General features: G+C 38.4%; 2 protein-coding genes across 4 annotated transcripts in view; one reads left to right on the forward strand and one right to left on the reverse strand.

The window, feature by feature from the left end:
- Positions 1-26,031, forward strand: part of THSD7B (thrombospondin type 1 domain containing 7B) — a 481,009-nt gene that overhangs the window by 23,543 nt on the left and 431,435 nt on the right. The window lies entirely within an intron of this gene.
- On the reverse strand, positions 18,781-21,472 carry CXCR4 (C-X-C motif chemokine receptor 4). The gene is made up of 2 exons (NM_204617.3): positions 21,377-21,472; positions 18,781-20,393 (listed from the first exon to the last, which is right to left on the reverse strand). Exons 1-2 carry the CDS (start codon positions 21,401-21,403, stop codon positions 19,332-19,334), a joined length of 1,089 nt encoding a protein of 362 aa, NP_989948.2. The 5' UTR covers positions 21,404-21,472; the 3' UTR covers positions 18,781-19,331.

Genomic DNA, 26,031 nt, shown 5'->3' on the forward strand with positions numbered 1-26,031 from the left:
GTACAGGCAAGAGCTGAGGACAGCAACAATTGTGTAGCATTAATTCATTTCTGTGAAAATAAAAGGGTTGTATATTTGGTTGACTTGTAACACTGGATACTGGATGTGCTTAATATTCATGGGAAAGCTAAAGTTTTTGTGTGCTTGTTTAAAAAATAATTCCTTCTGGGCAAACTGGAATCTTCTGGATCAGGCGATACATGAGCTACCAGTTCCTTAATGATAACTGTTTCATAAAAGTTATAAAGTATATTAAAATCATCATCCGTGATTCTAATCAGTGACACGTACATTTCTGCAATCAACTGTGTATTTTAAGGGAGAATATATAGAGAAATGCTTATGATAAAATGTGCAATTCATTTTTACACACAAAAAAAGGTAAAAAAAAAAAACAAAACATTGTCCTGGCAGTTTGTAAGGGGAGGGATTCTTAGGCATTTGGTGATTTTGAAAAAGAACTGATAATGAATGGAAATCTTAAAAATCTCCTAAATACTAGTACTTTCCACATTCACAGAATCACAGCATTATTGACAGGTGAAGGGACCTCTGCTGTCCCAAAGCCCCCCTCTCAAAACAGGGTCAACTACAACAGGTTGCAGAGGGCTGTGTTCATCTGGGTTTTCAGTATCACCAGTGATGTCACTTTCACAACTTCCATGGGCACCCTGTTCCATTTTTTAACCAACATCACAGGGAAAAAAATTACTTTTTATGGTTAAGTGGAATTTCCTGTGTTTCCATTTGCTCTCATAGAGAAACTAAACTAAATGCTAAACACATTACAGTCTTAAACACTGCATTTGCAGTTAAAGAATGAAGATTTTCCTTTTCCTGCATTGGCTTAACTTGGGTTTTGAGCTAAAAATTCCTTTCTGTGTTGAGCATATCCTTGGGTAGATTTTGACTATTTGAGGAAAATCTACTAAAAAAAAAATCAAATAACATGCAAAGGCATTACAAGTCCAGTTTTATAGTTAGAAAAATGTATATCTCTTCACAGTTCTAAATTAGTGCTTGAAATAGATACTCAGACATGGATTTTGTGCATATTTGCAATATGCAGTATTCTTTCCTGAATGTGGGTATTAATTGGCTGGGAGAAGTTTCTGAAAGGAGAAGAAAATCACATTGTATTTTCACATATCAAGTTTAGTAGACTATCTAATTATAATTTGACTGTCAGCGGAAAAAGTGCTTGGGTAATCTTTTCCAATACCATAAGAAGAGAAAGGAAAAAAATCCACCAATTTTTATCTGTACTCTGGTTGCTGTAGCAGTGATGTAGCTATGTACAAAAATACTTTATTTTTTACCTTGTTTTACCCACTCAGAGTTTCTCATATGTAACTGCTTTTACAAGGATGATGCCACGACTGTTCAAATTCTAACAAATACCATGATGGAATTTTGGAAGGATACATGTATTGTCTGTTCCTGAGATGTTTTTCTGCTGTCTCGTGTCACATATTTAAAATATAGCCTTTTCCTAGGCTCTAGGAGCTACAGGACATCTCTTAGGATCAAAGAAAAAGTTTAGAAAAAAAAATGTAGGAAAAACTCTTAAGTATAACTAGAATTTTTTTCACGCTGCTGAAGTAAAATATTTTTGAGGGGAAAATAATGTGCCTGTCACGACTGAAGACCAAAGTACATTTTCTCCTGGTGTAAAACTCCATCTGTATGCCTGGTTTTATTACTCTTCATATTTTCTTTTGTTTTCACCTTCGGGTCCAAATCACTGGAATTTATTTTTTCCCACTGATGTTTTCCTACTGGATACTTTCTCCTGTTGACTAGTCTACCTGTTGTCATCCCTGTGGTCTTAGCTATGGACTCTGCATGCTGCCATAGTCCTTAGCTATGCATTAGTATCAGCTGTGATTTGTAATTGTGGTTTCTGCATGTTTCTAAATTGCTAAGAATACATTTTTAGAAATGACTGGTGACTGAGGGTACATATCCGGACACTTCTGATTATCGTTGCCGAAAGTGAGATACCATTGCTGCATCTGAGCAGTCCAAATAAAGAAAAAAATCTGACTCCTGTTGACAAAAGGAAGAGTGCAGCAGCCATGCCACAGTCTCAGCGAGGAAATACATTCTGCTGTCAATCTCACCTTCCTTAGCTTTCTATCTAGAGCCAAATCTGAGGAAGGTCTCCCTGCTGTCATTGTTTTCTCAAGAAACTGTTTCATTTTCTCTCACAGAACTCACAAACTCTTATGTTGCGTATTTATTTATTTTAATCATCCTCTCTAGCTTCATGAAGCTCTCTTATTTTGTACTTACAATATTGTACACTTTCAATAACTTTCTCTCTTCCAGTAAGTCACTTTTTCTCCTGATTGTTCCTACAGTATGCTGTGTGATCAGAATGGTAACACGTAAGAATGTAGGCATGCCTCTAGTTTCAGTAAGACTTCTCAAAAACTGAAACCTGAACATAGGAACAACTTCACTGCCTCAGGTCAAAGTTTTGTCTTAGCCAGTGAGTCATTGTCTTGCCACTGGCCAGCACCAGAATACAGGAAAGAGTGTAAGAAGATGTAAACATATAGCGATATTTCCTCAGCATACTCTCTCAGCCTGCAGAGATTTTTAAGACCAGGAACTACTGGGGTCAAAAAAGCCTCTTTGCATTTAATTGCCAATGTTGAATTTTCTTCCATTAATTTTGTGACATCACTTATTGTATATCATAAATTTACAGCATCTTTTCGTTCTACAAATGAACTATATAGTATGAAGAAATATCTCCTTGTATTGGTCTTGAATCTGATAGCTCCTCATTTTTGTCAGCCTGATTATACACTCTCATCTATTTATCTTTGTCCTGCAAAAATTGATGAGTTTATCTACCAAGATGCTGAAAACTCTTGTATATTTTGTTGTTTCATACCTGAGGTGCATTTAAACATGTGGTGTATTGTTTATCTTGCTAGACTGAACAGCAAAATAAGTATAATCTATTCATTGAGGAAACTGCTGAATCCTGATTAAAAAAAAAAAAGTATTCTTGGATTTCAATCTAATTCTCTCACTCTCTCCTTAATCTGGAATATTACCAAATATATCAATTTTCTAACTGTTTACATTTTTTGTGCCTAATTTGAGACACTATAAACCTTGAGAAATGGCAGAAGCATTAGTAACCCGAGCCCTTCCAGCTCTTATTTATTGTCAAGTAACAAACAGTGAATGCTGCTAGAGAACAGCTCACATATATATCAAACTTGGCACTCAAATTCTGGATCAAGAGATGTGTTTTCAAATTTTGAATCTTTAAACTTTTAGTTGTAGTTCCTTATTTTATAAAACATGCATTTGGTGTAGTTTATCACTTCAGGGTTCAACTTCCATCAGATATTTTGAAGTAGAGATCAGGTGGGCTGATAATACAAATGCTGCTAAGTAACATTCTCTTATCTCCAAACACTGCAGTCTATCTACCTGCCTGATGGGTTACTCACCACTTACCATTTTCTTTATCTCTTTAATAGCTTTAGCCATTATCCTCCCTTCTCCTAGTCCTGAGCTAGCTCCTTTAGCCTAACACTGTTAGCTTCTTGACCAAACAGTTTGTTAATAAATGCCACAAGAGTGGCATGTTCTCTTTTTTTTCTCTTCATAAGCTGCTCTCGTGACTGTACAAGCATGTCGATTTAAAGAAACTGGTAATATTTAAACAAAGAGGCTTTCCCAAAATTAAATTTATTACACAGAAGAATTAGTATAGTAGAGGGATCTGTTCACAGGAAAATGAATTTGTCACGTAGGCTGTAGCAGAGTCAGCACACACGTGCTATCCGGTGCTTCTGGGAGGATGCTTGACTCATTCAGTACTCAAGACCAGTGTATGAGTAAGCTGCAGCACAAAGCTAGGAGAAAGAAAATTACAGACAGTTATTAATTTGAAAGAACTTTTTTCCTTGGGTCTTTTTTAAGGAACTTCACTCTTTAGAGATATGGCAGAATGTTTTTAGACTGTTTTAAACGTATTTTATTTTCTCATCATCTATTAAATCCTTTTTAATTAATTTCTTTTTTCACCTTTCCCTTTCTACCTTACTTCCTTACTCAGCATTCAGCCTTCGATTGCTTTATATTTACCACTCTTCTATTGGATCAGTTATCAAAAGTAAACAAGTACTTTTGATGTCTCATTACTAGTTTTGGAAGCTTTCTGCTTGCTTCTGGTTACAGTTGCATGATAGTTCTCATGGTGCAAAAAAAGTAAATAATAGAATCTGTAGTTTAATAAATACACAATATTCAGTTCCTATAAATAAGGCAACTGAAAAGTATTTAGCTTATAAATTAAAAAAAAAGTTTTCTGCTGTTTAATCTTCTGAAGCCTTGCACAGGCAGCTTCAGAATAACCAGCAGCAGAGGTGCCAACAATTGAATCAGATATCACTGCTGGGAAAAATACATTCCTGAATTTGACATCTGGGTCCTGCAGCTGGAGTGACTAGAAGAAGAAAGGGAAACAGTACAGACTGTCATCAAAAGAAGGTAGTGTTGCCAAGTGAGCATGGAAATTACATACAGATGCCACTTCTTTTTTCTTAAGACAAATAGCTCAACTATACAAAAAACCAACAGCAACAACATCCAAAGATGTGCTTTGAAGTGCCTGATGGGTAAATGAGCTTTGCTTTTTTTGTAAATGTAACTGGAGATGTTCGATTCTGAAGTAAAGTTTATAGTTGTATACATTTTAACATTTGAACAAACATTGTGAAAAGCACTTATATGCATAAGAAGGCAAAGAGCAAACATAGTATATTACTGTTTTCTGAATAATTCACTGTTCTCGTTTCCCAGCCTGATTCTTCACTTTGCAATGTATCACTCTTGCTCAGCACACCACTTAAACCGCACAGGACCCACTGTAATGATTCTTGTGAAAAGCCCCAACTAACTGAAAGAAAAATTAGCTAGAATTACTTCTGGCATCTGTCATAGCAGTAGAAAAGACTGGAGAAGCCAGTGCATGTGTCCTGATCAAAACACATCCAGTGGGAGTCTCTACTGATTTTAGCAGATGTTTGAAAAAAGTACTAGGTTTCATTCTCTGTTTAAGAGGATGAGTGGGGTTACAGTAAATAGGATAACTGAGTATTAGAAGATTTGCTAGAGAGAAGAATGGTACCTTAGCTCAGCCTTTTCTTTTATTAGATTTCAGGAAAGTGCTACTTCAATTGGACACTGCTGTTCTGTCTCAAAAGCTTAATTATTTATACTTTCAGGGGAAAAAATGGTATAATAGAATCTATTTAATGCATACAAACTCCAGTATACCTTGCTTGTACTTCGAAATGATATATCATATCTGATTTGTCAACGGTAGATGCCTGTTTATAAAACAACTAAAATTGACTATTTCATTTCTTTGTGGCTGGAGTTAGTACCCTTTCATTTAAAAAGTATTTTCTGTTGTTGAAAATATATTTTATTTCAATATGTCTCTTTAGGCATGCTCTACTTCCTGTCTTTGTTTCAGCCAAAATACAACTTTACTAGAACCATATGATATAAGTGTTTCAACAAAAAAATGATCTATTTTCACAAATAAAATAGAAAAAGAAATGTAGACTTGAAAATGTTTTTGAAGTTAACGACTGTTTACATGGGTTGATAGTGATAGGACAGGGGGAAATGGTTTTAAACTGAGACAGGGGAGATTTACGTTAGATATTAGGAGGAAGTTTTTAACTCAGAGGGCAGTGACACACTGGAACAGGTTGCCCAAGGAGGTTGGGGATGCCCCATCCCTGGAAGCATTCAAGGCCAGGCTGGATGTGGCTCTGGGCAGCCTGGTCTGCTGGTTGGCAACCCTGCACATAGCAGGGGGTTGAAACTAGACGATCTTTGAAGTCCTTTTCAACCCAAGCCATTCTATGATTCTAAGTTTCTTGACTGATCAACATGATTCCTTCTGGGGAAGACAGATAATGAGGTACATCCACAGTCACATCAGCTGTGCTATGTGATATGTAAACCCTTCTATGAATAAAAAAAAAAATGCCTTCTTTGTTGAGGAAACACTGTGCAGCGAGGTCAATCAGTAGTAGCATAAACTTATGAAGGATGCTTTCACTAGAGAAAGTACTAACACTAGCTTTAATTACACTGTGACTAGAGAAGACGCACCAGAGAAAGCTGCAGAAATGAAAAAGGAAGAAGATGTTTCCCTCAGAAATTTTGTAATGGGATTAAGAGCTATTTCTCTTTGAGATCTAAAAATAATATGCCTTGGAAACAGTTGAGAGCCATCTGTTGGGTGTTAACAGTCTTGAAATAAATTAATGATCTGAATCTATTGTACAATTGAAAGATATCCACGTACTGGAATCGATTATACCCTGTTGATAACTTCAGCTGGAAACCTGCGTAATGTAGGGATCCAACAGCTTTCCCCTAGTTTACAAAGGTAGTCCCAGGAAGGCTGTGACATCCTCAGAGGTGCACTTGTTCTGTGAATACATACAAGTTATACAGTCACAAATAATATCGAATTAGGCATCTTCTACAGCAATAAGTTAATCTTAAGCAATAACTATGTCATTGCCAAGGTACCTGGTTTTGGAAATAGGATATTTAAGGCCTCTTCTACTGCAAGACCTCCAACATCTGAAAGATTTTGGACTAAACTACTGAGATTGACTGCAATGGGAATATTTATTTAAAGAATTGCATTGGTGGCTATGAAGTTCTGCTTCAAGACTGCTTCAAGACTGACTTGAGGAAAGGTAATGTAGTCTGGCAGCTAAGTATCTTCCCTGAAGGACACCTTACGTAAGATACTACAATTTGAAAGGAAAAAAGCTTGAATCCAAATCAATCCTATACAAACAAGACCCTTTCTTGTTTAGCTTGTATTATATCTTGCTGTCTTGGTGCTATCTAAAGCAGCATCAATGGGTCTTGCTACCATTTGGGAAACCTGTGTGTATTTCAGTCACACATTGTTCTTGCAGGATTTCCTTAGGCTAAGCTGCAGAAGTGAAAGAACTCCTTTTAAGAGAGTCGGTGAATAACTAGGAAATGAGCATCAAACTAGGCATTATCTGAAGATGTTTGTTAACATGCAGGATGTTCCTTAAGGCCTCTATCTTGAATGAGAAGAGTTTTTATTCAGGAATGCTTTTTGAAAAAGCAAGAGTTCTTTTGCATGCATGTCACTATGGGCCCTACTCAGGCAAAGAACACTATTTGATGCACTTGGCACAGGTCTGCTTCTCTAGTTTCCTTGGATATGCTGCTGTACACAGCCTTAGTTGGAAGATTATGTCTTTTCAGGAGTGAGAATAGGCACAATTTACAACCTTACATGCTTGCTGATAAGTTACTCATTTTCTACTGCAAAGTCTAACTTAAATCATCAAACCTGTGGATGTGTATTGAGGGATCTCTAGAGAAAAAACAAAGCTGTGAAGGGAAGACTGCACTTTCACTACAAGACCAGCTGTGACCATTCCCTTTATCTTGAAAAAATATTGCTTTTCATATCTAGCTGAGAAAAAAAAAAAAAAAAAAAACCAACACTTTATATAGGTAGCATATTCTACTGTCTAGAGAGTTTTAGAGAAAGTGATTTTTTATTGCACAGTGGAATGGCAAGCAGTTGGAGAAGCATGTTTTAGAAGGGTTCCAAGTTAAGAGTACAGGCAAGGAGATAAATAAGATTAGTTTTCTATCAGTGCATAAGGCTATGACCCAAAGTGTAATCAGTTGCACTTGTGTGTGTCTATCTGTGTTTGTGTGTATGATTGAGGAAGAAAAACAATATATCCTTCCAGGAGAATGTTCTTGCTTAAGGCCTTGCCTACAAAATTTTCACCAATGGAACAAAATCTAGGTGGTTATAAGTGTATAATTTTTTGTAATACTGATAGAGTCTCAGAAGCAGTTTAAGAGTGAAGAATCAACCTTCAGACTGCGAATGATTGACTGTGAGAGACATCCACTGAAAAGTTTAGAAGTCATAAACTGTAACATTGTTAATTCAGAGGCAAAAGAGATCCCTTCAGTATATTCATTCCTCTGTTCATTGCATAAGAAATTATCCCTAGGGAAAAAAAAAAAGCCTTAAAAGAATATACATACTATATTCATGTTTATCTAATTAATTTACAGAGGGATTCCTAACTCAGCAGACAGTTTTTGTATATCAAAGTCAAAGGTCTTAACATATGTCGGCCTTCTTACACAGATGTTAAGCATTTGATATCTAATAAATAATTAAACAGTGGATTCAGTAAATGCACACAGACTATGCATTTGGTTCATTTAATATTTGGAAAGCTACTTATTTTCACGAACAAAAATCATTTAGATAAAGCAGTCGTTTTCATAAGTCAAGGTGAATTTGTTGACAAGATTCACTTTGAAGGCTCTGTCAATTTATGTTAGTTAAGTCAGTGCAAAGTCACACTGGAATATTAAATAAATTAACCATTTTTTAGTTTGTGCTTAGTGACTTGTAAATTTTGAATCATTAACTTTTCGCTTTGGATGGTTTTATTGGGATAGAATGTGATCTTTCAAATACGTTAGAACACTATAAATTATCAAGTTATACAGTCTTCTCAGATATTTTCAATTAGAAGCAAAGCCATCACGTCCTGTATATGAAGATAGCTGTCGTTAAAGACCAGCAATGTAAGTGTGGCTGAAGTGTGGCTCTGTCAGAATATGATTTGATTTCTCATCCCTCCCAAGTCATAAACAATTAACTGTTTCTTTTCCATAATCCCTGTGTATTTATTGTAATGTAATGGAACAAATACAAAGCATCTGGATATAAAAGAATTATAATTAAATTACTCTTTCCAATTAGAGAAAATGGTGGGCCTTTCCCTTGATTTAGAGTTGTAATAATCATTTGTAATTTGATTTAAAAGGGGCTTATGGTTGCATTCATAAAACTTGCAAACATTAGGATTGACATGACCTCATAGGTATCTAAACAAATTACAGGCTTATAGAGGTAGGGATATATTATTAACTCTTGAGCTGACAGCATTTTTTTTTTCCTACTGACCTTTGCTTGGATTAAGTCCAGTCATCAGAAAATAATTCCATTTTCAGCAGCCAAGAGTTATTAGCAGGTTTTGTTGATTCAGGATTAAGTGTACCTCAGTGGCTGAAGAGCCTTTTAGGATCAACTGCCCCTTCACCTATGGAGTTTTGTAGAAAATGAAAGGAGAAAAACATTGTAGCTAGTTTATTTCTTGTGTACATCTTGAATTTACTAGTGTGTGAAAATCATCTGCAGCTCTTTTTCATTAATGTAGGAAAGTTCTGCAGTGGCCTAGACTCCATTTACTGACAGCTATATTTATGAGTGAGATTTCTACAAACTGGATGCTTTAAACATAAATCTTAGAAAGCTCTTGTTGAACTGTAGCAGAGTACCCAAACATCTACTGCTGTTAATGGACAGAATCGTTTCAGACTTGATAGTGCTGAATGGCAAAGCCAATCTGCCTAAGCCCCAGCAGAAGTAATAAACAAAGCATTACCCAGCTTGTTTCAGCAGACAGTGCTTGCTCCCATGAATGTTTTTTCAAATGCATGCTTAATTGTATGTAAAACATTGAATATTAGGAGGTGCCTTCTTGCACAAGCGATGTTCTTTGTCAATAGACTTACGTGCAAAAGCTCAGGGTTCCCTGCAGTGTAAGGCAGAGTAGTCTCTCCTGGTGGCGTGCCTAAGCACCACTGTATTTGATGGGGTACTTTTGACTTGTGAGTCCTTTGAAATTGTTTGACTTTGCTTAAACTGACTTGATGATTTACTGATTCTATATCCTGATGGTCAAGATGCTCAGGATGGATGAAGGGACAGATAACCACAGATGCTCTGGCTCTGTTGATTTCTGAACTTGGTTAATATCTCCAAACACCATCAGCTCAACATAACCTCAGCATTTCAATACCATGTTCAATTTCATGCAGAGGTACTCTCATTCTGCTTGCAGGGTATGGCTTTTGCATCATCATTTTCTCCAGCATTCATCATTTGTAAATTTAGGTAGTTCCCTTCTCTTCGCAATGGCTTCTGTAAATCATATTTCTAAAAGTCTTTTGCATGTATTTTATGTAATGGGCATCCTGAAGTCTTGAATTGTGATAACTTCACTTTACCACACAGAATGTGATTAAACTTGTGTTGCCAGGAACTGGAGAAACAAAGTGAGTTGATAATGGATGGCTCTCCTGATGAGCAACAGCAAATGATCTTAAAAACTGCAAAGTACAGGAATAGATTCTGTTCCGTTAGATTGAACTATTTGCCATTTTTGTTTCAGTAAATGAAATACAGTGGTGTATTCTTATGGTTGTATATGCTAGATCAGGGATGTCCAAACTTTTGCCTTGCTGGACTGCATTGAGTGAAGATGAATTGTCTTGGGCTGAATATAAAATATATGATATGGTTAATGTAGTAAGTTTAAAATTTATTTAATTGTTTGTATTATTAATTAAAATAAGAAATAGGACAAGAACATGAAACTAGTGGGTTGCATACATATGTGCTAGATGATGTATTGGGAAACTGGCATCTGTACATGATGAAACTCAAGTGTTAACAAGCTTTTAAACAATGCTGGTATTTGTGACTAAAGATTGATTCTGAGCAGGTAAAATGCAACTAATTTATTCTTGAAAAACAGGTGGCAGCACTTAAAATCTTGCATACAGTAACTGTCCCCACTGATGATTCAGTAGTAGGAAGGATAACTGTCTACCTGCATCAATTTCATGTGTAAATGCTGCCTGTTAGTAATTATTAGTCATTTGTGAAAATGTCCCTAATCTTTTATGAGTTTCTTACTGAAACAGAGCTGAAGGTGGATTTTGATGAACACAAGAAGGGATGGGTAAACCACTTGTTTCCCTTTAATGCCTTCTGTCAAAGGTTTTAAGTAAATTTATATAAGAGGATACACCAGATTGGTGGCTTTTAGAGGGCCTAATGGGCCTCTGTTTGGCAAGCAACTGAAAGAGTACATGTCAAGTGTGTGCTTCTAGGAAGAGAATTTTTAAATGGATTAGCTTTAGAAACTGGAATTATCCTATAGATATACAAAAAACTTTGTTCTGAATTGTAGCTGTTAATGAAACTGCTGACTGGATGAAGAGGCTCTCTTTCAAACACCTGGGTAGCAGAGTAGTTCTTAAATATCACAGGCAAAGGATCTGGCATCTCTCATCTGTCAGAGATTTTATTAGGGAGTGTCCACAAAGTGCCCAATGAATTGAATGCAGTTTCTTAATACTCCTTCCACAGTAGACTGTAGGAAGAAGAGAGAGTGTATAGATTCAGGGATTCATGGCTCTTGAGGTTTTTTATTCTCTGGGCTCAATATGGTCAGATTGGTGTACACTACATTGAATATTCATGCAGTTGTCAGGCTCTCCCCTTCATTGTAGAGCGATAGGAGTACAATACAGCTCCACATATTCACACCATACAATCTGAGTTTATTTAGGCCGGATTCAACATGACAAGGCTGACTGCATTTCTTCTGTGGAACTGAGTTTGAGTTTGTGGTAGGGACTTAATATTTTTTCCTAAGCATTATTCATACCAAGAGGCAACTTGGTATGAATCAATAGGTTAATTATAAGTAGGGAGAGTCACAGCATTACACTTAATGTAAATTCTTGGCATTTTTCTTAACAGGAAGCCTTGCTGAAACATAGTTGCTCTTAAATAGGAGACCAGCTCTCTGCCTTTTAAAATGCACATGAACATACATCCTATTCAGAAAATTCTGTGAGTTCTACATGAATACTTTCAATCTGATATGCAATACGAGTTGTAATCAAGAACATGATTAATCACACTATTGTAGATCTATTTAGTTTAAAACACTGCTATTCAAGATGCCATGGTTGAGCCTTGTTTCAGAGAGGAGTCCCCTGTCACAGAGTAAGTGGGTAACCATGTTTTGGTTACAGAGGAAGCAGGGTTCATGTGCCTTAAAGAAGGGCATTTCATTCTCTCCACTCCTTTTCAACCTCTTCCCCTCTACCTGAGAGCTGTTTGATGTTTGTTTAACTGTTTGGCTGTTTTCTCAGGGAAGTTTTGGCAAGATAACTGAAGCAGTCAAACAACAGCTGCTCCCAAAGGGGAGGTCCCACTTCCCCCCAGCTCCCAGGTGCCTAGTTCCCCCCTCACTCTTGCAAATGGTCTGGCCTTTGGCTTCTTAGGGGGCCAATTTAGTTAACTGTAAGGACAGAAGTCTATTCACTTTATCCTGCCTGTTCATTTTCTATGGGTGGAGGGCTTAACAAAACATACACAGTCAAAATCTCATTGCTGCTGAAATAAATATTTCAAGAAGTCCGTTACTAATTTTCATTCTTTACTGAGCCATGTACCTGACTGCTTACTTTTTTATCTTGGATGTCTTCAGCCTCTTTGTGAGTTAACTTCATTAAAATAGCATAAAATAAATTAGAAAAAAAAAATAGATTCTGTCTATTTAGTCAATTAAGTCTATTCAGAAGGTCTGACTGATATGCTGATATGCCACAATACAGGTCCACAGGACTAAGAATTGGAGAGTACTGAAGATACAAAATGAAAGGATTAGATGACAAAGGGAGTGAGGGAGTTTGGAAAGCTTCCCAGCAGAGCAAACTATTAGATTGCTTCAAATTCCTGTGAAACCCAGTCTTCAAGAACTGAACTGGCTTGCCGATGAGTCATATGCGCAGCAGGGGTTGAGAGAAAGAGTAAATGAGCAAAGGAAAGGGACTGTGAGGTGTGAGAATATCCTCTTTGGCTCCACTGACAATTAGATCAGCTCAGTCGCCATGTGTCAGCGCATCATTAGAGCCCAGGTCCATGCAGGATAGCATTGTCATAGAAAATGTAGCCATGTGAATCGCTGCAGGATAGCACTGTCATAGAAAATGTAGCCATGTGAATCGCTGCTTGTTGGGTGTGGGAGAACGACAGCAAGCAAGGGGTGTGGGAGTTGGACTGACCTGGAAGGCTGTGACAAGGAAAGCAGTCAAAAGTAAGAGTAAAGAATGGCAGGAATGCATCAAGTCCACTCCTCTGTCAAATCAAATATAACATGAAACCATACCCTTGTACTATAATGCTTTCTTCCCTCTTATTCATGTTAGAGACTCTAGATTCTCTTATATTCATGCATTCCTGTACTGAGTTCCAACAGTGCATTTAACACTTGTATGATAGATGTAATTCCTGCACAAAAGAGAGGGAATAATAGACTGTGGGCTTGCAGTGAACCCAGCTTTGGCAATATACATCCATTGCTGTCACATTAAAACACCCCTATTAAAAATCAGTATTGTTCTCTTTGTTTCCACATATTTTAGATACAGAGTTGATCTAGGGAAACTGAGATCCCTGTCTGGTCTTCTGCTATTGAGCATACCAACATTTCTCTCCCTGGTGAATATTTGTAGGCTGACTTGGCAGAATAGATGTTTTTAAAGATAGCTTAAATACTAGATATTTTCCCCAAGTAAAAATAAGAGCAAATATTAGCCTGAAAAGGGGCAGTACTGAAGAAGAGCAGTAAGCATGAAAAGGGTGACAGGTGGAATGTTCAGTAAGAGATTGAGTAGCTGAGAGAGAATATTTAATTCTGTTTGACATTTTCAGGTTTATTTTGTATGCTGGCTGTTGAGGACTGTCATGCTTACCTTTGGCAAGCATTCCAATTAGGAATTTTGCCAGTGATTATTATTACTGTCCAGTCTTATTGCAGCCTTGCAAAGCACATCAGTGGGGAGAGCGAATGTAGGAACAGCTGGTGTTCTTGTAGCTGTGTTGGCATCATTGGTGTCACTGACACACAGGTAAGAGGCCCCCTCAGCCCCTATTATTCAGACCTCACATTGGGAAGATCTGCCAGATTAGAAGTGCTGAATGGGAATTAAGAAAGTAAACAGATGTGTGCTATGTTTGCACTTTAAGAAGCTGCAGAATAAAACTAGCCTTTGAGTTCAAACTTTGCATATGATATAGAAGTAATTTATCTTTTGGCTAAAGCAAAGCAGATGTTGGGAGGGAAATGCGTGTGAGAAGACTTGGAAACTGTTGTGAAGGCTGCTTTTTTAGTTTGAAGAGTTTCTTTTTACTTCTTACGTGTCCAGGTTATCGTGCATAGTCTTAATAGAATGGAACTGTTAAAAAAATCTATAAAGTTATATTTTTAAAGGAAAAGACAAGTAGAACAGAAGTTGTGAGGGCAGAAGAAACAAAAAGCAATATCAACAGCAAGATCCCCAAAAACAAAGCAAATAAAACAAAACAAAAAAGCAAAGAACCTTTCACAATGTATCCCTTCCAAAAAACTCATAATTTCTACTCAGTGTGACATGTTAGCATAGTGAGAATCCATTCTGGTTTGAGTTCCAAAAGATAAGGATATTTCAAAATGGGGACCTATTTCTTTCAAATGTTACACCGCTAAAGGCAAATCGCTATCAGACTGCTGATTGCAGGGTATGCAAATGTGAATGCCTCCAGTAAGAGAAAACTGTTTGGCTGAAAATTTATTTCTGTTATATTCACCAGAATAATCCCACCTACTCTGTGCTGAAAGACCTAGTTTCTTATAGGTCTCTGATTGCAGCTGAAATCAGAGAGACTCATCATCTTCATTTGTAACTGATTTGACTAGAAGGACATGCGCTTTAAGAAGCATAATTCTTTAAGTAACCTTCCCTCTGAATTCAATAGGATTTTGTCAGTCAAACCTCCTTCCCTTTTCAGAAAGTAGTTATTTTATTGACTATCTACTATATCTGCAATGAGTCTTGACTTCTCTGAAGTCAGTAGTAGCTTTGCTGAAAGCTGGATCATTTGTATCAGCAACTGAAAATGAAAATGATGTTTATAATCTACATTGTTATATATATGTTGATATACTTGTATACCTCTATAATAAAATAAGCTTATAATCAACTACTATCAAAATTTGATTTCAAAATCAATAAGCACAGCACATACTTTTTCTATGTCTTGATAGTACTATAACAGTGGAAAGATAATAACAGAGTTGATGTTAAAGCAAACGGCCTTTAAACTTCATCTTGCTAAATATTAAATACTTTCAGAGAAAATCAAAATAATAACAGAAGATTTCTTGGATAAAGATAAAAGACTGTAAGAAATCTGTGCCTTCTTTATAAGAAATAATCCCAGTGCTCATGGAGTTTCAATTGACATGTGATTTATGGTTGTGAAAAAGACTCTATCGCTCTTTCAAAACATAAAGTGAGGGAGTGGCATCCTCTGAGCAAAAACTCTGGTGCCCTATCTGCTTAAGTGTTTCCTAAGTTTCAGCACTATGAGAATATGAGAATGCTCCATTGTTGGGGGTTTTGGAGACATGCCTGGATCGAGGAAGTACTTCCTCGTCATGCTGTTTCCTTTCCCAAACAATATAAAAAATGGCCTTTTGAGCCAAACATCTAGAGGTGGTCACTTTGTACATTGTCCAACTGGAGCTCAACCATCGTAAGATAAACCATTCATTTGTGTGAATGGCTCCATGTTATTTCTGCTACTTCCTTTTTATTTTCATGGTGATTTTGTTCTAATTTATGCATGCATAGAACTCAAATCCCTTCTATAACGATTATGTCATCTAACTAGCCAAGAAAAAACACACTCCACCTACTCACAGACCTGTACAGTGTGCATATATGAGCTCTGACACACTCACACCACTCATCTTCTTACACACTCCTCAAATACGGGCTCCATACAATCTGATTAGGAAGAGTGAAAATACACCATTCAAATAATGGGGTAAAGCGTAATTTTATCCCAACACTTTATGTAGTCTAACTTTATTTCCAAACAGCATTTCAGATGAAGCAAAAGTCAGTTCATGTACATGTTCTGTTTGCGGTTTAGACTTGCCTGATCCAAAGGATTTCTGACTAATCTTAAGCACTTATAAGGCATGCATTATAGTATTAGGTGAATATCCGTGTTTTAGTCCAAGCATTCCTGTTGGCATTGCATCAACCATAGCAGAAAAAATCTGAATTCTGCAGAAAGACTCTTTGTATAAATACATTACGATGTCTTTGTAACTACTTTTTTTTCTTTTTTTTAAATTACTTTGTAACTTTTTAAAGTTGCAAAAGCATTTTAATTGGTTTGTAATGAGTACTCATCTGTACTCACATCTGTTTTCTCTTCTATATCTTGAGTTGCATATTTAAGATTAGTTGTAGTAGTATTTTATACCAATTAAGCACTGAGACTACTCATAGTGTATGTTTTAAAGAATAAGTAATTATGGTTATTTGGTATGCTTGAAAGGAAAAATACTTGGAAAGTCTCTTTGAAAACTTTGGAAAATTCTGCTTGCATGGACTTGTCCAATAGATTACATAGTTAGACCTATTCACCTTTGTGACTGAATTTAGTCTTTGAGCAATACATTTATCAGAATGACCTTTTTGATTCACAAAGATGTAAAAATAGTCAAAGCCTCATCAAAAATCCTCTTAAAGGTAATTTTGCTTTAAAAGGCAATAAAGATTTTTTTACCAGCATGGTATATTTGCTGCAGTTCAGTGGCTTTCAATGAAATTTTCCTGCTATATAGTCAGAAGTAAAAGGACAGAATTGGAATCATAATTTTTTTGTTATGTTTCCTCATAACAACTTTGTGTAATTTGCAGTTTTTTCATAGAACTGTAGAACAGCATGGGTTGGAAGGGACCTCAAAGATCATCTTGTTCTAACCCCGTATTTTAATTCTCTCAATTAACACTACAAATACACCCATATTTATCAATATATAAAGTCATTTAAAAATCAGTATATGCGGCTTTTGACTCATTTTCTTTGCTGGACCCAAACCCAGCAATCTTTTTAAAGATTTCCTTCTGTCCATAGTTCCACTAATTTTACCGAGAACAACAGCAGTTTTATAAAACTAATGTAGGTCTCATCCCTACGGGGCACGAGTTATGTTTTAATTTCACTAATTTATTTTCTACACAAATGCTCTGTTGTTTGTATAAAATGCCCTTTCAGTGGTCTTTGGCAGTAACATGTTCTGCTGGGTTTACTCTGCCTTGCACTCTCTGTCCTGCTAGCTCTCCACTAGAGGTAACAGTTGGCTTGTGAGGTATAATGGGAATAATCAAAGTTAATGCTAGAGGGCTTTAAGCATTTCCTCAACAAATAAGCAGCAAAGTGTTGATAGCCAGTGAGTATTTTATAAGTGCAATTAAGTCACAGTGATTGATTGGGTTGGGGTGGAAATCAGAATCAGTTAGAACAACAAATTCTTCATGGGGAAATGCTCACTAAATTAAGAAAACACACAAATGAACAACAAAAATAAACCATTTGAGACATTCCATCACGTTTTCCTTACTTCTCAACTCTGTGAAGGCAAATTTGGTGAAAGTGAGACTTTTTCTTTATTGAGAATACATCTTTTTCTGTTGTTAGTTTATGTTATGCTGATTGAAGTTACACATTAGAGTTGAAGTGATCTGAAAATTTAGTTACTGAACAATGTGCCTGCTTCCTCTTCTTTTTCACTTGCTTTTCTCTCCCTGTGCCTAGCTTCAGGTTAGGGTCCTGCCCTTTTCTAGTGCATGCTGGACACCTTGTTGAGCTGCTTCAATGCACTGAAGTGCTAGAGTTTATTTTTTTCTGCCAGGTTAGTTTTGTGCTGGTTCAGCAAACTGAGTCAGCTCAACACAAATCAGATGACTACCAGTTACTGCAAGTATATAGGATGCAGCCAAAATACTGCAGCTTCCTGACTGAAGGGCAGGGGAGCCAAATACAGAAAAGGTTTAAATTTGTGAGAATATCTAAATTTAATCCTACAGTTTAAGATATAGTCTAACATATTGAGACATTAAGTTCCTACAAAATACACAGTCTGAGTAACATCACTGAAATGCCCATGCTGCTCATTTCATTTGTGTGACTACTAAGCACAGTTAATTTTTTGCTTTTCAGAAAACTGTCCAACTATTAGCTACTTAGATAAGTGACAGTTGTGTTTTCAGTTTTAAGAACATACGAATATTCTCAATAGCTCTTTCTTCTAGCATATTCTTTACTTTTGAATGCACTCTGCTAACATGAAGATCTGACTAACTTAGCATTTCCAATAACTAATCTTAGTTATCTATCATCTGGCTGGTTTGCCCCTAAAAGATATCTTTAAAAAATGTTACATATTCAGGTTTTTAAAACTTGGATGTAGATGGGACAGGGAAAGCTCCACAGAGAAAAGACACTTTCCACAGTGGAGATGACCTAAAAATTCATTTCTAGCTCAAACACAATGTCAGATACAACAATTAGGATTCAACTACTTTTCATCACTGTCAGCATGTGAAACTAAGTTTAGAACAGCACAAGGCAGAAGCATAGTATTCATTTTATATGCATGGTAAGAGGGTTAGTGATTTGCAGTAGTCTTATTTTGACACTTCAGAGGCTATAAACCTCAGCAATTGCTTGAGCAGGTTGGTTTTCATTCATGGATATTTTGCCCTCAGAAAACACTTTGCTTGAAATGATCATTTCAGTCATCCTAAAGATAATGCTAACTGGAGTAAATGTAGTCTGGTGGAAAAAAAAATACAGCTGTCAACTAAACAATCAGTATGTAGTGAAACTCATTTTCTCCCCATTCATTTAGGAGCTATGCAGCTTTCAAAGAGAATTTACTTTGAATTCTCAATGCATTTAACCAGAAATAAAAATACCACTCAAAATGACTTTTTGTCATATATTTTTATTTACCTTGAACAAAAGAAAAAAAAGTCCAACCATCAATTACTGATAATGGAAAAAAAAAAAAACCCACAACAAAAACAACGAGCCCTAACATGTAACAGAGGCAGCTTTAGTTATAAGTGCCATTTCTACAGCAGAGTTAAGCTATCGTAAACCAAACATCTAGTAAGGCAAAAATATTCAGCCAACATTTAAGAATTTAACAACATTGAAAACATTTACATATAAACAGAAATATTTTCTAATCTTTTAACAGTCACTTGCTACAATCCAGTGTTTAGTTCACATATCTATACAAACAAACACTCAAGCTTTTGTGAACTAACCACTTGTCCACAGGACCTGCCTAGACAGTTTATCAATACAAAAGTTTCATATAAATAAGTCAATTAAACTTCACAAAGACTAAAAGAAGCAATAAAAAATTCCAACTGTAAAATAAATCTGTACAATATGGTCAGTCTTGTTTTTCTGAGATCTTGAGCAACTTTTAAAGTGTCTATTTATGAAGGGATGGCAAGGGAAAGCGTTAGCTGGAATGGAAACTTGAAGACTCTGACTCTGTAGAAACAGAAGAATGTCCCCCACGTTTGCTTTTTGAAAGAATCTTGAGGCTTGATCCTCTGCTAACAGATGTCAAGGCATTTTGTGCTGATGTTTTGAACTTGGCACCCAGGAAGGCGTAAAGAATTGGATTGAGGCAGCAATGGAAGAACGCAAGGGCTTCTGTGATAGAGATCCATTTGTGCACGATTGTGTCCAAGCTGCAGCGATGTCTGATGACTCCAAGCAAGATGAACGTGTCTATGCTGATGCCAATGTAATACGGCAGCCAACAGGCAAAGAAGGTAAGAATGAGGATAACTGTTGTCTTCAAGGCTTTGCGCTTCTGGTGGCCTTTTGAATGTGACAGCTTAGATATGATAATACAATAGCAAGTCAGGATTATTAGACCAGGCAAGACAAGTCCTACCAAGATATGCTGGAATCTGAAAGAAATCAGCCAGTTGTCATGAGGGTACATGCGATCACAGAGATACCGTCCTTCTACTTCACTCGTACTGGCAAAAATTATATCAGGCACTGTGAGAAGCACAGCTGGCAGCCAGACACCCACATACACAATCTTCTCAGCCAACAGCTTTCGGGGTCGCTGGCTGTTGGTGGCATGGACTATTGCCAGGTAACGATCTAAACTTATGAAAGCCAAAATCAAGACACTGCTATAGAGGTTGACTGTGTAAATGACATGAACTGCCTTACACAGGACATTTCCGAAGTACCAGCTTATGGCTGCATCCACAGACCAGAATGGCAAGGTGATGACAAAGAGGAGGTCAGCCACAGAGAGGTGCAGCCTGTATTTATCAGTCATGCTTCTTTGCTTCTTCTGGTAGCCCATAACAATGATAACCAATCCATTCCCGATTATTCCTGTTAGGAAGATGATGGAGTAGATGGTTGGCAAGAAGATCCGGTTGAAATCAGCGTTTTCATGCTGAAAGCATGGCTCTCCATAGTCTCCATAGTCAGCTGAGCCAATCTCCTCCGAGCCATTGTCAGCAAATTCAATGAGTATGCCAGAGGACAGCTAAATAAATAAATAAATAAAATTAGATGTTGGCTCTTTTAAATAAGCTCACTGTATGTTAACAGTCTCCACCATCACCAATAGGCAAACTTTTCAAAACCCAGACAGAAAAATGCTATTTATATACAATTTCTATTTCTCTGGCTATTTTATACACAGCAAAAACGAGACAAGGAAAAACTTCCTTTGTGTTTCTCTGAGGAGTAAGATCGTGTAACTGAGGACGGGAGAAAAGAATGATGACGCCTACTTTCAGAAATACCCCCGTGCTTCAGGAGACTTCAGTGCTCTAATGGGATGCGTGCTACAAATGCGCAAAGCCAGATGAGCGACACGCACAGCCTTAGAAGAATTACACTCGGTAATTCTGCAGCTCCGAAGTTCCTTCTCATTATGGAGATGGGGTCACGGAGAAACAGAGAGGATGCCCTCGGCTGATGTAATGAAGGATGAATAGCAAGGATTCCTCCCGAGAAGTGACTGACAGCTCGGCGCCGGGACGAGAGCCGGGGAGCGGCAGCCCCGAGGGCAGCGGGCATCTCACCGCCGCCCTTTGTTCCCGCCCCGGGGTCGGGGAGCCGCCGCGAGCTGAGACGGCGGTAGAAAGGGGAAGCGAAATTCTGGTGAGGGCATGAAAGCGCATCAGGAAACCACCAACGGTTCGGGCATCGCGCTGAAAAGCGATGCAGGCGGGCGAGTGCCACCTGGCTTCGCACAACCCCTCCTGTTCTGCGAGTTCAGCTTCACGCCCTGCACGCCGCGAAGCCCTGACCCGAGGCGCCCGGGGCGCCCGGCAGGCTCCGGGGGCGGCTGCGGACCCCGCCGCTCCGTGGGACGAGTCACCTCCCATGTATCCCGCCCAGCCCGGACGGAGCGGCGGCGGGACGCGGCTTCGAGCCCCCGGCGCAACTCCGTTTGCAAACAGCGCGCGCGTGGGTCAGCGCGGCTGAAGGGAGAGCGCCCCGCTTTCCCTCTGCACTTACATCCAAACCGTCCATGCTGCCGTCCATACTCCGAGCACCGAGTAGGTCCGGGCCGTCCGAGCGCCACGAGCGCAGCTGCACCGAGCGCACAGCCCCGCTCCCGCCCGGGACGCGGCTCTTTATAGTCCCCGCCACCCCCGCCCCGGGGCAGCCCCGCCCGGCTCCGCCCCGCCGGGTGGCACCGCGGGACCGGCTTTGGCCGCGCCTCGGGCGCGCTTTGTCTGCGGAGCCGGGCACAGCGGTCCCCGCCTCGAGGCGTCCCGCGGGAGGGACCCGGAGCTGCTGCCCGGGCGGAGCCGCTGGGCCGGAGGTCGTGAGAGGGGGGGAGGAGAGGTCCTGCACGCCTTTTGACGTGTAGGCGGCGTGGAGCTGTTTCTCGTCCCTGCTGAAGTGTGTGGGGAGAGGCAAGGAGCAAGGGGGGCTCTGCAATCCTTTCGCGGGCTGCAGATTGTTCTGAACTCGTCCAGCATCCGGAGTTTGGCATCCGGAGCTGCAGATACTTCGGCAGTGTGTGCAGAATGACATGGTGGGTTGGTGTCCCAAAAGCTCTGTACGTTACAGTCACATCATGCACAGAATCACAGAACGGCCTGGGTTGGAAGGGACCCACAAGGAACTGGTAGGAAACAGGAAGAAAATGAAACGTTGTCAAAGTAACAGTGCTGCCAATTTCATTTAAACTTATGGATATGCATACCTAACGTCTTGTGATCTAAAAATACTAAACACCGAGTACTTTATTTGCCCGCTAATATCAGAACGCTGCTCGTCTTTCTCCTTAATCTCAGGGCCGGGCAATTACTTTTTTAAAAGTGAAGGCTGCTGGACATCTTTCGTAATGGTCTCTTTCCATGAGCTGGATACTCTACAGAATGAGAGAAAAACCTTAAATTGTGCATATACAATAAAAATAGCATTCACAAAATAGGTTTGCAAGGGAAAATTAACTCTAATATAAAGGACAGTAAAAGACAATAATGAATTCCCTTCACAGATATCTCTGGGGTCTCAGTACTGTTGTAATTCATGCGAGTAAACTAATTTTCAGAAAAGATTTCACTGGTTTTAGTTGGAGGAGTTTTCTTTCTTCCCATGATTTCACAACTCACATCATCCTGAGTAATTATATTGGGAATAATTGATTCAGTGATGTGGATTTACACTTCATAGTTGGAATCCGGAGTGAAGAGAAGAAGAAGGGAGAGGAGCATTCCTAATGTAATGGCATATGCTCAGATTACTCTTGGAGTCTCAAGGGATTAATAAAGTGAAAGTTTGTCAAAAGTTTGTTCTTAAAGGCCCCTATTGCCAGTTTACATGCTCTGAGTTGACTACGGGCTTTAGATGTAAGGATCATTTATGGGTATTTGGCAAGAGTTACTCTCCTACCAGTCCCCTAACAACTCTCTAACTTTTTATGTACTCTCATGCTTTTGATTGATTAGTAACACTGATTATCATTCTTTTTGTTAAAAATACGGTATGCAAGGTATGACCCATAATGTCATTAAGCACTTTAACTACATCATAATTCAATAGTCATTCATATTTTGTTAGAAACTCTGGAGTATCACATGTAAGTTGCTTTAAAGACAAATGCTTATTGATGATAACAGATCTTTCCTCAGAAAATTCAACATAGTCTACTTTGAGTTTATGCCTGGAAAATTTTAAAAGGGGTACCATGCCAGAACTCTAGAAATATCTTCTACTGAATCCACATTTTACAATACTAAACTTAACCATACTTTATGATATTTCTACTCTTCTGAAATCCTGTGGGGGAAAAAAAGAAAAAGGGACAAAATTAAAATTGTTGCTATTTGTTCCTTATTGTCCATAGAACCCACAACGTGTTCACTACTTTCCAGACATACAAGTCTGAAAATACTTGTCTCAAGAAATCTGCAGCCAGATAAATAGGCAGTAAAATGAGACAGGGATTTTTTACATAAGGCTGGGTAGGATCAGTTCTATATAATCATCTTTCACCTTTCATCTGGGAAGGATACCCAGCTGATGGCATCAGGAATTGCTGTGCAGTTTTCAGCAAAGGGATACTTTTTGACAGGCTTGCCGCTTGCTGAACCTGGAAACACGAACCTGTTCTTCAGAGGTTAGCATTTTGAACAGGTACTTAAAAATAGGTTAGGACATGGAGCTGCATGCAGGGGAGAAGAACAGATCCTGCTTGCCAGAAATTCACGTGGTGGCAGATGTTTTGTTATGGAGAAGGGATTCTCACCTCGGGAAGGTACAAAAGACTTAACAATGCTCCTGTGTGTATGCAGTGTGGGACATTAAAATATGCCTGTGTGCAGATGACTTGTGGTCAACAGTTGCAGATAAGCAAACACAAGAAAAATAGTGCATAATGTCTAGAACAATTTGAGAAGTTTGAGGACTGGTTGGATACTTACTGGGGTGGATGACCCAGAGTGTGAGGTATCAATGCACAGAACTGAAGGTGTAGTTACAATGCATGTTGGCAAGTGTTACATTCACACCTTGGTTTTGCTGTGCAGATTAGCCCATATCAGAAAAGGATATTGCCTGACAATTGATTAATAGGGTAGGGGACTGTGACCCAGACTGTTACTTGAATTCATAGATAAGAAGAAATTCAGAAGTGTGGAATAACCAAGTTCCATGGCTTAGCACTGAAGCACAGTAGTGCTGAGCAGTGGTAAATTTGGGGATTGATGAGATGTCACTGAAACGTGTTTGGATGAAGGTCCTCTGAAGCTAGCATTCACACTGCTATTTTTGTTATCTACAAACCTTTTTGTTTCTCTTATCTGAACAGATAGGAGAAAACTTCCTTTGTTGCACAGAGGACCATTGGGGGCAAGTTAATGATTTCCAAAGTGATAAGAGAAGGGGATTGTTTCTGCAGAGCATGTAATTTGGAGAGCTAGCTACAAATCTTCTTAAGATGCAGTTAACAAATAGCAATTTTCAAGCTTGTTTTGCATTACATGTTTTTCTGGTTGCAGAATTACTGTGAAAATCAGACACTTCTAATCCATGTAATATGTATTTTTGTTTCGGAAAATGTGCCCTCTGAAGTACAAAAATCTTACATGTTCTTACACTATTGAGCCAACTCAACAATTTCCCAAGTTGTGAATCATTAACCTACTTTTTGTCGTCTAAAAAGAAACAGAAGTGTTGCTCATGTAAGAGCAAAAATGCTCTTTGTAGTAAGTCTTTCCAGTAGGAAAAATACTATCTACATCCCTAAATCCAGTATCCATAGAAGCAGAAAAATGAATTGCAATACTTACTTAATTTTAAGGCTTTACAGCTGTCTTTAGCAAAGCAAACTTCCAGCTACTAAAAGTTTGATGGCACCATTGTCTTTTGGTGACACCTAACACAAAGGAGATGGTCTCCTTGATTTACATAATAGATAAATGCCACCATAGTGTAATAATTACAGTGATGTATTAATAAACTGTTCTTTTTTAAGATTAATGGAGTTATCCTTTCAAAACACACAGATGACTGTGTCTTAAAAATACAAAACCAGAAACATGGCTGAAATAACTGTACTGTGTAGTAAGGAGTGATTAATTTTCACTTATTCACAGATTTTCTCTGTACATGTTACTGCCTGTACTGGAAGGCTTCTGAAAGCATATCTTTTGAATGAATAGCAGAAAACATGTTGAAGATTCATGAGGTACTAGCTTTGATTAGTGTGTTGTTCTGGTCTAAAAATACTCCAGAGATCTGATATTGTGGGCTTGCTGGCCACTAAATGAAAAGCGCTTTGCTTGTAATACTCAGGTGTTTCTTACCGTATACCAGATTGACTTTGTGACAAATGGGTCTTCAAGTGGCCTGAAGTTGTATACACATAGAGGAAAAGGATATCCACTGTTGTTTTTCATTTGATCCTTCTGCTGAAGTGGGAAATGGATCAATCTTACGCCTGTTATGGCAGTCACCAAGGGCTCGTTGGAGTTGGGTTTCAGCTAATGGCTCTCGGTTCTCAGAGCTCCCTGTCTCCATTTCTCCATGTCCTCCTGCCTGTGCCTCTGTGCAGCAAGCCCACCAACTGTTGCCCTGATCCTGGAAAGAGGACATCCACACACCCTCTGGGCAGGCTTATTTGAAAGCAAAAATGACAAAGTCAGGATGTACCATTCTATTGGTAGTATATTATGTTACCACAGGAAGAAATCTTTGTGTGGAAGAAATGATGCTTGAATATTAGAAAAAAGTTAGAGCAAACTTGCATTAGTAAAAGGTGACAGAAGTGTTAATGTACACTGACATAGAAGACAGATTGCTTTACAGTTCCTTGCTTTTAACAAGGAATATTTATTTTGTTTCTTTCAAGTATTGCCACAAGGCCAAGACGTCTAAAGTCAGCACAGAAAAGTCACCAGAGAAGCAAAAAAAAGTGCTGTCCTCTAAAAGGAATCACAGCCACTCCTGTGTTTTAATCCCACCTCCATCATCGGCCTCCAGCAAATCACTCACCCTTCTGTGTTCACCCAACTGTAAAATGGGGATAACAATACCTACTTACCTACCTCAGAGGAGAGCTATAGGGATTAATTGGTTGATGTTTGTGAGGCGCTTTGAAGAGAGAAAGTGCTTATTTTAGAGCCTGTCAAAATTATTGGTGACCCTGATCAGCTGAA

Source organism: Gallus gallus, chromosome 7 (assembly GCF_016699485.2).
Source record: "Gallus gallus isolate bGalGal1 chromosome 7, bGalGal1.mat.broiler.GRCg7b, whole genome shotgun sequence".
In the NCBI taxonomy this organism is placed as follows: Eukaryota; Metazoa; Chordata; class Aves; order Galliformes; family Phasianidae; genus Gallus; species Gallus gallus.

Bases quoted from the DNA above. Each gene is read 5' to 3' on its own strand.
- CXCR4 (NM_204617.3), bottom strand. From the start codon at position 21,403: ATGGACGGCAGCATGGACGGTTTGGAT. The intron at 20,394-21,376 runs GTAAGTGCAGAG...TTATTTATTTAG, and splicing joins GCAGCATGGACGGTTTGGAT to CTGTCCTCTGGCATACTCAT.